Genomic DNA, 15,044 nt, shown 5'->3' on the forward strand with positions numbered 1-15,044 from the left:
AGCTGAACCAGAGAAGAGAGCACGGACCAAAAGTCAACTGGGTTGACTTTTGGCTCCGGGGCGCCCGGAACTATCCGGGGCGCCCGGAGCTGTCCGGGGCGCCCGGAAGGGACTTTTTCACAGGATCGAGCTTTGACTCGATCCAACCGTTGGGGGATAAATTTTATCCCCGCCCGAAACCCATCCAGTTGCCCTGACCAAGGCTATAAATATAGTCTTGGTCCAGAAGCTTTTCAACAATCACGATCATTCTATTTCCAAACACTTGTATGCTTTAGTTGTAGTTAAGCTTCTGTTTTCTGTGCCTAAACGTTGTAAGAGGCTTCTCCGCCTGAAGGAGTTTTTGAGCTTAATTTTCCTTGGATTAACAACCTCCTTGGTTGTAACCAAGTAAACATCTGGTGCCTCGTCTTTTCTTTTATGCTTTTATTTATCTGCTTAATTCATTTTACAAGTGTTAGCTTAATCGTTCGAGGAAGGGTTGTCTGTTTTTATTTGACAGGTTATTTACCAACCCTCCTAGCCGGCCCAACGGTCCTACATGAATATCATAAGAATGAACATGGAGAATAAGCTAGGAACAGCAATAACCATGGTTGTGCTAGCCAGTTTAGTTTAGTTTGGAACAGAAATTATAAGATCTGAGAATTCCCTAGATAGCTTCAACTAAGTTTGAAAGATTGTAAGTTAGCATGCATTATAGATATGTTAAGCATTAGGTTCATCGAGGTCTATGCTGTCTTTTTCTGCAATTTCATGTTAGTGTATTTTGGCAGCAACAAGAATTGTGAATTTGGACGACATTTCTCTCTTGTGTTGAGGTCAACAATGAGGTAGTAAGATAGTAGAAGTCGGAAACACATAAGTTTAAACGGTATAAAAAAAACAAAATATAAAATAAGTGTGATAACCAGGATGATTTGTCGCTGGATCATAGTTCCGGGATTTTAAAAATCAACTAAAATATGAAATAAGTGTGTTATAGAAATTTAAAAATTAGGTATGTTTTTTTTTAAAACTTTCATAATTAAAAGTTTTTTTTTTTTTGATAATTTAAGTCTCATAAATGTTTCAAAATGTTCCAATGTAACATGTTCTAGCCAGATTTGAATCTTTTGACAAGGGACTGGAGTCTGTCTCATTTCTTATCCTCGCATTACAATCCGGGCTCTGATGAATTTGAGAAATTAATTGCTGCATATCCATTTCCTTACCATCTTCCACGTGTCGGCATAAAGTCACCGACGTGGAAAACAGGTGCCCAAAGCTGACTGCTCCGATCAAATCTAGCTTAGATTACGCCGATCCACTTTATCCGTCAACGTATCTAGAGGAGCATTGGATGTCGATGTGGTCCAATGAAGGGACAGATTGCCATATCCCCAAGTTATGTAATTGGATTTCCAATATCCGTTAGGAGCCGGCTCAATTTCTCATTATTCATCCAATAATTTCGAAAGGCGAGATCGAACACTCTGGGTTCCTGCTCAGACTCTCTCTCCCACACTTTCCTCCTCTCCTCATGGCTGCCCCCAGATTGATCTGCTTTTCCAGCCACTTCAAGGCTTCCTCTCTTACTCAGCCCTTGTTTGATCTCCGGCTTCAAACTGGAGTTTTCAAGGTTGAATTTTGGTTCTGGGTGTGTGTTAGCCTGTTAGGGTTCTTCCCTACCAGCTCTTTGTTAGGTTAATTTCTTTGAGAGAGGAATGATTCTTCCTTAGGTTTCTGTTTTCTGTTTCCTGTAAGATAGAAATGCTGTTTGAATGGACTATCTCCTGCTCTTCCTTATCTTCCATGTTTCAGTTAAATTTTTAGCTTTAAAGTTGAACTTTTGGAATCTTAGTTGATGTTCATATTGTTTTTTGGGTGTGGTTGTTGATCTCATTATTTAGGAATGTGTTCTTTTTTGAAAAAATAAAATAACAGAGATACTAATTGCTGAAGCTTTGAATGTATTTGATGAGTGAATGAATGACTGATTGGTTGCAGCCAAGAAGAAGGTTATATGTTTGTGCATCGTTGCTATCGGACTCCGGGGAGTACTACTCGCAGCGGCCTCCGACCCCACTGCTGGACACTGTCAACTATCCGATCCATATGAAGAATCTCTCTGCCAAGGTTAACCGATAATACAAAGGATGAAGTGCCACTCATGTGTTCTGTGAAATGCCCCTATTGGTTTCTGATTCTATTCTGTTATTCTTTTCGATGCAGGAGCTCAAACAGCTCGCAGATGAGCTCCGTTCCGATGTCATCTTCCATGTCTCGAGGACGGGAGGTCATCTTGGTTCGAGCCTTGGAGTCGTTGAGCTCACAGTTGCTCTGCATTTTGTGTTCAATGCTCCCCAAGACAAGATACTTTGGGATGTGGGGCACCAGGTTTCTAAAATCCCTGTATCGACTTTTTTCATTATAAGTCAATGAAAATTGCAATCTTATTTGAGTGGTTTTGGTTTGGAAACTATTTTGCAGTCATACCCACACAAGATACTGACAGGAAGGCGCGACAAGATGCCTACATTGAGGCAAACAAATGGGCTATCTGGGTTCACGAAGCGCTCTGAAAGCGATTATGATAGCTTCGGAACCGGTCATAGTTCCACCACTATATCAGCTGCGCTTGGTATGCTCCGTATTCAGTATACTAATTAAGGCCAAGATCATTAACATAGTTGTGCCAATTTATGTTTGATTTCAAGGGATGGCTGTTGGGAGGGATCTGAAGGGCAAGAAGAATCATGTCGTAGCAGTGATTGGAGATGGGGCCATGACCGCAGGACAAGCATATGAAGCTTTGAACAATGCCGGTTATCTTGACTCTAACATGATTGTCATTCTCAATGACAATAAGCAGGTCTCTTTGCCCACAGCCAGTCTCGACGGGCCTATTCCACCTGTTGGAGCTTTAAGCAGCGCCCTCAGTCGATTGCAATCTAGCAGACCACTACGAGAACTGAGGGAGGTTGCCAAGGTTAGAATGAAGAATCTAAAAATAATGTGTGTGAATGATCAAACATTTAGACCCTTGTTCTTGTTATTTTCATGAGTTTTAATTGTATGGTTGGAATTATTTAGGGAGTTTCAAAGCAAATTGGTGGATCAATGCATGAACTTGCAGCAAAAGTCGATGAATACGCACGAGGAATGATCAGTGGTTCGGGGTCAACTTTGTTTGAAGAACTTGGTCTATACTACATTGGCCCGGTTGACGGCCACAATGTGGATGATCTTGTTACCATACTTGAGGAGGTTAAGGAGACCAAGACTACAGGTCCAGTTCTTATACATGTCGTAACAGAAAAGGGACGAGGGTATCCCTACGCAGAGAGAGCTGCCGATAAGTATCACGGTGATTTTCGTTCAATTTTGTGTTAAAACAAACATATTAGCTCTCTTTTTTTTTGTGTTAGTATCACAATATGCTCTCTTTTCTTTAGGTGTTGGCAAATTTGATCCGGCGACCGGGCAACAATTCAAGTCAAGCTCTCAGACTCAGTCTTTTACCAATTATTTCGCCGACGCATTGATAGCCGAGGCAGAGGCGGACAGAAACATAGTTGCAATTCATGCAGCAATGGGAGGTGGAACCGGGCTAAACTATTTCCTTCGTCGCTTTCCAACTAGATGCTTTGATGTTGGTATAGCGGAGCAACACGCAGTTACATTTGCAGCTGGTCTAGCCTGTGAAGGTCTTAAGCCATTCTGCGCGATCTACTCGTCGTTCTTACAACGAGCCTACGACCAGGCAAGCCGCTTCTAAAGTCGTTATTTGCGAGAACATGTTGATAGAGAGAGACAACATGGATCAAAATGAAATGTTTTGAGTTTGTTTGGCAGGTGGTTCATGATGTGGATTTGCAGAAACTCCCAGTAAGATTTGCAATGGACCGAGCAGGCCTCGTGGGAGCGGATGGACCGACTCACTGCGGTGCCTTTGATGTCACCTACATGGCATGTCTTCCCAATATGATTGTCATGGCTCCTTCCGATGAGGCAGAACTGTTTCACATGGTTGCCACTGCAGCAGCCATTGACGACCGGCCATCCTGCTTGCGATACCCTAGAGGAAACGGAATCGGTGTTCCTCTACCTGCAGGAAACAAAGGTGTCCCGCTTGAGGTATCAAGGAGATCATACATTTGAATTCTCGATACAAACTCTCTGATCGAGAATAATGAGTGCTTGATGAATGTTGTTTGCAATTGATAGATCGGAAAAGGCAGAATTATGATCGAGGGCGAGAGGGTGGCACTTCTGGGATATGGAGCAGCAGTTCAAAGCTGCCTAGCCGCAGCTTCAATCATAGAACAACATGGCCTAAGGGTTACGGTGGCCGACGCACGATTCTGCAAGCCGCTTGATCACGCTTTGATTCAAAATCTGGCCAAGCATCATGAAGTGCTGATCACAGTTGAAGAAGGATCGATCGGAGGGTTTGGTTCTCATGTGGCCCAGTTCATGGCACTCAATGGCCTTCTTGATAGCACAATCAAGGTGAGATATATCGGATTTAGTATCAAAGTCTAAAGTATGAATTCTGATCATGTTTTTTTCGCTTGCCTCGAACAGTGGAGGCCGCTGGTTCTTCCCGACCGATATATCGACCATGGAGCACCGATGGATCAGCTAGCAGAGGCTGGCTTGACACCTTCTCATATCGCCGCAACAGTGTTCAATATACTTGGGCAAACAAGGGAGGCACTTGAGATCATGTCATGAGGGATAGATGGATAGCAAATGTTTCATTTGTTCTTTTATCCTCTCTTTGGATAACTGAGTAATTTTTTTAGAATACATATTAGTTAGGATGTGAACAAAATTATAACCTTAAGCAATTTTAACAAACAATTTTGATCTAGTATTACAGTCATTTTAATCAAATTGAAAAAAAATCACCAACAAATAATATTAAAGAATATTGGAGCAACTTAACATTGGAGTAATTTTAACCAACACTACACTGGAGCAATTTCAGATATTACTACACTGTTGAACCAATCTAAAAGGTATTTCTGATATTTTTACTAATAATAAAAAATAAAAAGGGGCTCTTTTATTATTTTTTCCCCCCAAAATTTTTCCTCCATGTTGAGATCACTTTACCTTTTATGTTAAATAAATAGTCACTGAAACAATGACAAGGAGATGCCTCCTCAGCAGATATCTACAAGTATTAATGCACAGAAAATCACTGCTTTGCTTTAGCATTATCGGTGGATCGGGGAGATTACGGAAATCAATTCCCAGCCTCTGATATGTTCTGAAATAACAAGAGTTGGACCAAACAAAGTTAAAATCAAGCAAGTTAACGTAACTTCTACTCAAGAATTCCAAGTCAAAGCATGTAGAACAATCATTATTACTGAGGAGAAAGCACTATTTCCATATCATGGTCTTCAACTCAGTCGGACCATAGCAAAGAGAATCAAGTTCCTAAAAATTGTGAGATCCAAAGTAATATGTTTAGCTTACTTTTACATTTAAACTTAGTATATTTTAGTCGAGCCACATAGATTTGGTTCACTTGGATGTAAAATAGGAAAGCAGGGCTGCAGGGGAAGGTGAGGGAAAGAATCGGAAAATTGCAAATGAATCATAGGGTTATTGTTGAGTCAGTTCACCATTTTATGACGAAAAAATTGTAGGATAGTCAGCTAATGCATGCACCCTATCTTGAGATTGATGGGCTGAGGCACAAGAGCTTAACCCTCCCACTCTCTCCCTCTTCCTATTCCATGCTGCATCAAGTGGTACAAGAGCGCAAACTACATCCACGGCATCTTCTATCTAATACATAAAAGAAAAAAAAATACCACTATAACTATTCCGATCCAAGAAAGATTTCTGTTGGTTTACCAACACTGTTATGGTTGTTGCTACATGTAAATAGGTTTTCATTAATTGGCTTAATACTAATATCCATCAAGCATGTGCATCAGCTATTGCTACTACCTACGGGGTAAAGTAGCAAAACAGTCTAATTAAGTTGCAATTAGGACCTTTATTTTAAACTTCTACAAAACACTATAAAAAAAAGAGGTTGTTGAGTTTGCAACCTCAATACTTAATAAAAAAGAGGTACATCTTCCTTTTATACCACATCTTCAAGCATTCTATGTGAACCAAAGAGTAAAAGTAAATGACGAAAAATCTTTTTCTAATAGTTGAAGTTACAGAATAAGCATAGTTATTAGCTTGATATTTGCTTAATCCTAGAGTTTAATGCTAACCTTATCCACCATAATGGCACATCAGTATTTGTAAGAACACTAATGCTAATAGATTAGCAACTTAAGATAAATATGAGCATTTGTGAGGTAAAACTCACCCAGTAATATCTCCATTCAAAAGCTATGAAACTCAGTAATATGCTGGTTTGTCAGTTAGCAAAAGAATCATCTGGACTTCCTCAAATATCAAGTAACAAAAGCATCATCAGAATTTCCCAAACCATGTTTCCACATCATGCCAAAGACTGACTCTGCCTCTGATCTCCTTCCTGTGCTAGCATATGCCTTGTACATAATCAGAAATGTTTTCCTTGTTCGGTCAAATCTAAAATTCTCCATCTCATCCAAAACCCCATGCATCTCACCCAAGCGGTTCTGCTGCCCATACATCACCATCTTGCAGTGGTACAATGACCGGCAAAGCCGCCACCCAGCAGACTCTGCCTTTTTAAGGAATCCAGCTAGTCGGTCCACTGCATTATTGTTGAAGTAACCGGAAAGGATCGACAGCATCACTCCTGTAGTAGTCACTATAGTTTGTCGCTGGAATGCCTCAGCTATTAATCTTTCCATAACCTCAATCAAGCCTTCCTGTGCATACATCCTGATCAAAAGCACATTGAGCCAAGCCCTATATTCATCCTCTGGTATTAACTTCATCAAAGCTTCCACCTTTTTGATTCGATCAGGTTGAGAACTCTTAGTATAGGCACATATCATTGTTCGGAGCAAAGTCATCTGCTGACTATTAACAGTCTCCTTTACTTGATCATAAATCTGCTCCATCTTCTCTAAATTCCCTGAGTAGGCATAACCCCTCAACATCAGAAAAAGGGTGCTATCATCAGGCTTGATTGGCCCTTCCAACATAGATTGGTATATATTCTCCACTTTGTCCCACCTCCATGCCGTAACATACGCAGCAATGACAGTATTATAGGTATTGATGGTGTAGGGAAGCTCTGAGTCCTCAATCTCTTTGAGGACTTTCTCCAAATGATCCATAAGCATGGAACGAGAAAACAATGAAAGGAGAATGTTGTAGGTGACAATCGTGGGCTTGCACTTGGCATCCTTCTTCAAATCTTCAAACACGAGGATCGCTTTATTCGTGAGGCCATTGTACATGCAGGTGGACATGAGCGCATTGTAGATGCAGGTCTCATTGATGCCAGCAGCTACTGCGTCGCAAAAGAGCTCGGTTGCGAGCGTATCATTCTTAGTGCGTCCGGCCAGGGTGATCGCCTTGGAGTACTCCTCGGGTAGCACCGAGATCTCACAAGACAGCTTCTTTCTCCAGTCAAAGACCTACAATCGCTTAACCATTGTCGATACGCCGTGCAAAATTCATAAGGTAGCGAGAGGGGAAGAAGGGAAACCTGGAGGGCGAGGAGGGGGTGCGATTGGAGGCGCGATAGGAGCTCGACGGAAGCGAAGCCAGCAGGGGGGCGGCGCAGAAGGTCAGGAAAGCATCCGGAGCCCAAGGAAGCTTCAAGACCCTGGCCATCGGGGAGGGCGAGGAGCTCGTCCGCGAGCGCGTGAACGGAAAATCGGAGAGACTCCTTGTCCTCTTTGGAGACCTCGGAGTGGCTCTCGGAGAGGAGGAGAATGCGCTCGCGGAGGTCGGAAATATCATCGGAGCAAAACCAGCGGGGTCCGGAGGGAGCAGCATGAGGGCGGCGCGCGAGTGTAGGGCTTCGGAAACGGGGAATCGAAGATCGGAGGGAGGAGAAGCGGCGGCGGAGTAGGAGGAGGGCGACGAGCTGCTTTCTCGCCATTTAGGTCGCGTAGGTTGGAGACGAAGCAAGTATCTCGCGATCACAAGTACTGCGCTTGGATAGGCTTTAATAGGCCCAATAATAACATCGCGTTTATTCGGGCTTTCGAGCGCCGAGGGCTAATATAAAAATGTTATAGAAACTTTCAAATTTTTTTACTATTTTTTTTTATAATATTGGATTCAAATGAAAAAATCATAAAGAAATCTTCATTACAACTTTAATTTACCATAATACTATGAACAATGTGTAAGTTTTTTTTTAAAAAAAATATTGATGTAAAAGAGTGGGACTCAAAATAATAAGCCTAAGAATTTTTAGGATATTTTGATGATTTCTAAATAGTATTTAATTAAAAAGACACAAAAGACTTTAGTTACATCCGGTTGAAGTTAACTGTCACTTACAGAAGAAAAAATTAAAAGTTAAGAATTATTAAATTATCTAAAATGAGAGTAGGATGGACAAGTGTTTATAGAAGAATTTTTTATTTATCAATCAATTTTATTTTGTTGGATATATAAAAAATATATACACGATAATTAAGATTGAAGTTATTCATGTTATCAAATCCAAATATAGTTCTAATAGCCTGTATATGTATCTATATACTGCTATACATTTTCAGCAATTCGATTGACCCTCATCAAAAAAACTGTTATTATTAGTAATCATCCATTTGATACAACAGCAAAGAAAATAAAAGAGGCATCTTGGAATGAAAAAGTTTATCAATTTACGGTAGTTGAGGTATGAAATATTGTCACATGATGTATTAAGGTTGAAATTTGGTGCGTTCGAGCATACCTTCTCTCATGCCTAGGGATCGGTTAGTGGGGGCACTTGGGAGTGAGTGAATTTCCTTTTCCTACGCGTTTTCAAATTTCTTATTTTATATTTCATTCAGAATGATGTTAATATTATCTTTATTGATTTTTCAAAAAAAAAATATTAAGATTTAAATGTTTTATTTTATAATATTTATTGGAAGTTCTAGTCATTGGTATTTTATCCGAATCTTAGTTTGTCCGAGTCTTTAGGTGTTTAGTTATTTGATTTCGTGTCTGAGAAAATGTCTTGGGTGATCCTATTATATAACCTATTATATATGAGTTATGGATTAATACTAGGTTGAAGTGTTCTGATGTAAAGCATATTTATAGGTTCTTTTTCTTCATCAATTTGATGAGTTTTTTCATTCCAATACGTCTCTTTTGTTTTCTTTGCCGTTGTATCAGTGGTATAAAGCCAGATTCGAAAAAGCAGCTTTCATCTTGTAGTAGCAAGACTCAATGGTGTTTGAAAATAATTTTGTTCACCCTATGATTCCACATTTTAATGGTCACTATGACCATTGGAGTATGCTAATGGAGAATCTTCTATTTTCAAAATAGTATTGACCAATCATTGAATCTGGAATTCAAGCGCCAGCAACAAATATAGTCTTGATTGATGTCTAGAAAATAGAGTTGAAAGGGAGAAAGCTCAAAGATTTGAAGACAAAAAGTTACCTTTTCTAGTCAATTGATCGTCCTATCTTGGAAAAAAATCTTAGCAAAAAAACTTCCAAAGATATTTGGGATTCCATGAAGAAAAAATATCAAGGCTCTGCTAGAGTGAAGCATGCACAGCTTCAAACTTTGAGAAGAGATTTTGAGACTCTATAAATGAAGGATGGGAAATCTGTCACTAGTAACTATGCAAGGACTACGGAGATCAAACAAAATACGATTTCATGATGAGAAGATGGGAGATGTCACCATTGTGGAGAAGATATTGCGTTCCCTGACATCAAAGTTTGATCATGTTGTGTGTTGCATTGAAGAATTCAAAGATATAGATGTATTTTCTCTGGATGAACTGCAGAGCTACTTGTTGGTCCATGAACAGAAGATGAACCAAGTTCAACTTCAGAGGAGTAAGCTTTAAAGGCTTCTATCTCTACTCATTTCTCAAACTCTAGAGGAAGGGATAGAGGTAGAGGTAGAGGTAGAGGAAGGGGAGATCGAGGCAATAGAGATGACTATAGGTATTTTGAAAAAGATAATGGTCATTTTCAGGGCAAAGACAGAGGATGAGATCAACATTTTGACAAATCAAATGTAGAGTATTTTAGATGTCATAAATTTGGACATCATCGTTTTGAATATTATACTAAGCTACCTGAAGACAAAGAAAAGGAAGCATAATAGGATTTTGTCAAAAAGCAAGAAGTGGAAACATTGTTAATGGTTGTTCAAGCTAATTAGGAAGCTGAGTCTGATATTTAGTATGTAGATACAGGCTATAGTAACCACATCTATGTAAGTAAGTCCTCTTTTTCTTATTTAAATGAAGGATTTTATTCTACAGTAAGTTTTGATAATTGTTCTACTGTGAAAGTGATAGGAAAGAGTAATATAGAGATAAGAACCAAGAATGATTTTATAGAAACAATTTCTAATGTCCTTTACATTCCTGACTTGAAAAGTAATCTATTAAGCACCAGTCAATTACAAAAAAAGGGTTATGTAATCACTATTCAAAAGGGTGTTTGTGAGATTTATGATCCCATTAGAGGAGCCATTATTGTTGTGCAAATAAACTCAAACAAGTTGTTTCCATTGAAGATTACAAGTGTGCAATCTTGTTTGGCAGCTGAAGTAAAAGACCCTTCTTGATTGTGACATTTTTGTTATGGCCACTTGAGTTTTGGTGGATTGAAGATCCTTTAGTAGAAAAATATGGTGACAGATCTTCCTCAGATTAGTATTCTTTCCCAAGTTTGTAAAGAATGTGTTGTTGGCAAACAACATCGTTCTCAATTTCCTCAGGGGAAGTCATGGCGAGCAAAAGATGTTTTGGAGCTAATTCATTCCGATATATGTGACCCGATAATACTATATTCTAATGGAGGTAAAAGATACTTAATTTCCTTCATTGATTATTATACTCGAAAAACTTGGGTTTATTTTTAACAAGAAAAATTAGAAGTATTTTGTGCATTTCAAAGCTTCAAGGTTTGTGTAGAAAATGAAACAGGAAACACCATTAAGACCTATGAACAGATCGTGATGAAGATATTGCTCAATCAAATTTGAAGGTTTTTGTGAAGTTCATGGCATTCAAAGGGAGTTACAGCTGCTTTCACACCCGCAACAAAATGGTATATCAGAAAGAAAAAATAGAACCATCCTCAATATCGTGAAAAGCTTGTTGACAAAAGGGAAAATTCTAAGGGTGCGTTTGGTACGCGCATTTTTCATTTTCATTTTCTGAAAAATGCGCATTTTCTAGAAAACAAAAAATGACTTTTTGTCATTCTCTGTTTTTCTAGAAAACACTATCTATTTTATTAGAAAACAGACACGAAAAACGCAAACCAAACACCTTTTTTCAAAAAATGCGCGTTTTTCAGAAAATGAAAATAAAAAACGCGCGTACCAAACGCACCCTAAAAGTTTTTTAGCATAAAGCAATAAATTGGAGTCTTCACATGTTGAATAAAAGTCTTACACTTGCTATTCCAAATATGACACCAGAGGAAGCTTGGAGTGGAAGGAAATCAGTTGTAGATTATTTTAAAATTTTTGGCTGCATCACTTATGCACATATCCCGGATGGGAAAAGGAAAAACTTGATGATAAAGAGGAAAAGTGTATCTTTCTTAGTGTTAGTGAAGTATCCAAAGTATATAAATATTTTAATCCATAAACCAAGAAGATTGTGACCAACCGATATATTGTCTTTGATGAGGAAAACAATTGGGATTGGAATAGGCTGCAACCTACTTAAGTTCTTTTTGACAATGATTTTGAAAGAGAGCCAGCATTAGTAGTCTTTATGCCTGAAAATTCATAAGCTAGTTCAACAACTGTTGAAATCTTGCCAACAGCAGCAGAAGCTACTAATACAACTGCTCAATCTCTTCATCGAATTCAAAGAAGGCCTGCATGGATGAAAGACTTTGAGGTAATAGAAATTGAAGATCCAATCACTCATTTGTTTTATTTTCAGATTGTGATCTTACAACTTTTGAAAGTGTCGTCAAAGATGCAAAATGGCGTAAGGCAATGGATGATGAAATTAAAGTCATTGAAAGAAATGATACTTGGGAATTGTTTGATTTTCCAAAAGGGCACAAAACCATTGGTGTAAAGTGGATCTTCAAATCCAAGCTAAAAGAAAATAGTGAAGTTGACAAGTATGGAGGTGTTTAGTAGCTAAGGGGTATAAGCAAGAATATGAGATCGATTATACAGAAATTTTTGCTCTCGTTACAAGACATGACACAATCAGACTGGCGATCACATTGGCGGCAGAACTCGTGGTCTATTTACCAACTAGATGTCAAATCGACATTCTTGCATGGAGACTTGAAGGAATAGGTATTTGTAGAACACCCCTTGATCATATTAAGATTGAAAATGAGCATAAAGTATATAGATTAAAGAAAGCCTTTTATGAATTAAAACAAGCTCCACAAGCTTGGTATAGTTGCATTGAGGCCTCTTTTTTTTTTTTTTAAAAAAAAAAAAAGCTTTCACAAATGTCCATATGAGCGAGCATATACTTTTTGTTAAAATTGGAGATAAGGGGAAATTGCTCATTGTCTGCTTATATATAGACGATCTTATATTTACTGGAACTGATAATGTCATGTTTAAAGAATTTAAGAAATTTATGATCGTTGAATTTGAAATGTCTAATCTTAGTATGATGCATTACTTCCTTGGTATAAAAGTAGTGCAATTAGCTAATGGAATCTTTATTTCTCAAAAGAAGTATGTGGGAAAAATTTTGGACAGATTTTGGATGAAGGATTGCAATCCTGTAAATACTCCAACTGAGTTTGGCTTGACTTAAACAAAGATCATGAAGGAAAGAAGGTGGATAGTACAATTTACAAGCAAATTATTGATAGTTTGATGTATTTAACTGCAACAAGGCCAGACATAATGTGTTCTATGAGTTTAGTAAGTAGATATATGGAAAATCTAATAGAAATACATTTGTTAGTTGCCAAGAAAATTCTTCGTTACTTATAAGGAACTAAAGATTTTGGGCTAATCTACAAGACGAGTGAAAAGTTAAAGTTGTTCGAGTTTACTGACAATGATTATGCAGGAGATCAAGATGATAGAAGGAGCACTTCAGGCTAATTTTTATGTTGGGCACATGGGTCGTATCATGGTCCTCTAAGAAGCAACCAATTGTTTCCTTGTCAACTACAAAAATTGAATTTATTGTTGCAAGTTTGCAACAACTTGTGATTGTCAAGCTAGTTAGTTAAAAAGAATTCTTGAAGAGCTTCGGTTCAAACAAGTTGAAGCTACTACAATTTTTTGTGACAACAACTCAGCAATCAAACTCTCTAAGAATCCTATGCTACACGGCAGAAGCAAACATATCGATGTGAAGTATTGTTTTTTAAGAGATCTCAGCAATGATGGAACAATCAAACTGGTTTATTATCGAAGTGAATATCAAGTTACAGATATACAAACCAAGCTTCTCAAGTGGGCTACATTTGTAAGGTTGCGTAGTCTACTTGGAGTTTGTTCGCGCGCTGCTATTATTTTCTTTTCTTTTAAATTGATTCTGAATATTTCAATTTAAGGAAGGGGGTTAAGATTTAAATGTTTTATTTTATAATATTTATTGAAAGTTCTAGTCATTGGTAGTTTGTCCGAGTCTTAGTTTGTCCAAGTCTTTAGGTGTTTAATTAGTTATTTGATTTCGTGTATGAGAAAGTGCAATGGGAAATATTACGATGTAAAGCCTATTTATAGGCTCTTTTTCTTCATCAATTTGATGAGCTTTTTCATTCCAACATGTCTCTTTTGTTTTCTTTGCCATTGTATCAGAAAAAAGAGCTTATAAATAGGCTTTATATCAGAACACTTAACCTAACATCTAACCATAACTTCTATATAATAGGATCATCCAAGACACTTTCTCAAACATGAAATCAAATAACTAAACACCTAAAGACTTGAACAAACTAAGACTCAGACAACTAGAACTTCTAATAAATATTATAAAATAAAACATTTAAATATTAACACCACCTCTATAGTACCTATAGACCCAAAGTCTCCACCAATAGATAGATATCTTCTATCTCATGTAGGGGCGAAGCCACCTTTGGGCTAGGGTGGGCTCCAACCCCACCCATTTAAAAAAAAATTAAAAAAAAAAAATTTAGCCCCACGCCACAACCAAAACTTAACCTATTTTTTTTCTACCATGCTCCTCTTCACCTCATGACACCTCCGCCACAATGACGTTGCTACCACAATGACAACTCAACTCTCTACTTGCACGTGTAGCCTATGCCAATGTCGGTGCCACTTCCTTGTCCCACCTCGTACACGTTCGATTGCAATATTACGGCCTCCCTTCTCCCTAACCACGTGCAATATCTATGAACTGCGCAACCATTGCCGTTGCCCCCAACCCCGCTATCACTGTCTTCCTCTCTGACCACCACAGTGTTGCGTTCTACTCTTCTTGTCGAGAGTTTTGTCGCCACTACTCTTCCTATTGAAAGTCTGCTATCGAGAACTGTCTAGATCATAGGTAATTGAATTTATTTTGATTATTAATTATTTAGTTAATTAAGGTCAATTTAATTAGATGATTAAATAATAATCAATATAATTGATTTTATAAGTAATACTTAGTATAATCTGTTAGATAAAATGATTGAATGATATATATAGATTAGATTATTGAATGAGTTACCATTATTTATATACTTGATTACTTTTAGTTATTATTATTTTGATATTCCATCCTGTTGTCACAACTATCGTCACTGGAACACCAACGTCGGCCATGGGCCACCCGTAGCTTTCTCAACACCATGCCACTTCGAGCCCGCTGCCGCTGAGAACTACTATCTGATAGTAATCAATGGTAATTGAATTTATTTTAATTACTTAATTAGTTAGTTAACTAAGGTTAATTTAATTAGATGATTAAATATTAATCGTTTAATTAATTTTATAAGTAATCCATAGTTTAATCTGCTATATAAAATGATTGGATGATA

General features: G+C 38.0%; 2 protein-coding genes across 2 annotated transcripts; one reads left to right on the forward strand and one right to left on the reverse strand.

Moving 5' to 3' along the window:
- The first annotated feature begins 1,427 nt into the window (after positions 1–1,427).
- On the forward strand, positions 1,428–4,794 carry LOC122055809 (1-deoxy-D-xylulose-5-phosphate synthase 1, chloroplastic-like). Its single transcript, XM_042617446.1, has 10 exons — positions 1,428–1,621; positions 1,990–2,118; positions 2,215–2,379; positions 2,473–2,623; positions 2,700–2,971; positions 3,076–3,349; positions 3,438–3,745; positions 3,838–4,119; positions 4,210–4,494; positions 4,570–4,794. The coding sequence occupies exons 1-10, from the start codon at positions 1,523–1,525 to the stop codon at positions 4,717–4,719; spliced, it is 2,115 nt and encodes a 704-aa protein (XP_042473380.1). The 5' UTR covers positions 1,428–1,522; the 3' UTR covers positions 4,720–4,794.
- A 114-nt stretch (positions 4,795–4,908) lies between these two features.
- Positions 4,909–8,040, reverse strand: LOC122055810 (pentatricopeptide repeat-containing protein At2g30780-like). Its single transcript, XM_042617447.1, has 3 exons — positions 7,610–8,040; positions 6,329–7,538; positions 4,909–5,260 (listed from the first exon to the last, which is right to left on the reverse strand). Exons 1-2 carry the CDS (start codon positions 8,006–8,008, stop codon positions 6,417–6,419), a joined length of 1,521 nt encoding a protein of 506 aa, XP_042473381.1. The 5' UTR covers positions 8,009–8,040; the 3' UTR covers positions 4,909–5,260; positions 6,329–6,416.
- Between the last annotated feature and the right edge of the window lie 7,004 nt (positions 8,041–15,044).

This window comes from Zingiber officinale, chromosome 3B (genome assembly GCF_018446385.1).
Source record: "Zingiber officinale cultivar Zhangliang chromosome 3B, Zo_v1.1, whole genome shotgun sequence".
In the NCBI taxonomy this organism is placed as follows: domain Eukaryota; kingdom Viridiplantae; phylum Streptophyta; class Magnoliopsida; order Zingiberales; family Zingiberaceae; genus Zingiber; species Zingiber officinale.

What these genes read in the sequence shown, in the direction of transcription:
- LOC122055809 (XM_042617446.1), top strand. Translation starts at nt 1,523, where the DNA reads ATGGCTGCCCCCAGATTGATCTGCTTTTCCAGCCACTTCAAGGCTTCC. An exon ending in TACAACGAGCCTACGACCAG is followed by an intron (nt 3,746 to 3,837) that starts GCAAGCCGCTTC and finishes TTTGTTTGGCAG; the next exon opens with GTGGTTCATGATGTGGATTT. An exon ending in ACAAAGGTGTCCCGCTTGAG is followed by an intron (nt 4,120 to 4,209) that starts GTATCAAGGAGA and finishes TGCAATTGATAG; the next exon opens with ATCGGAAAAGGCAGAATTAT.
- LOC122055810 (XM_042617447.1), bottom strand. Translation starts at nt 8,008, where the DNA reads ATGGCGAGAAAGCAGCTCGTCGCCCTCCTCCTACTCCGCCGCCGCTTC. An exon ending in ACCCCCTCCTCGCCCTCCAG is followed by an intron (nt 7,539 to 7,609) that starts GTTTCCCTTCTT and finishes AAGCGATTGTAG; the next exon opens with GTCTTTGACTGGAGAAAGAA.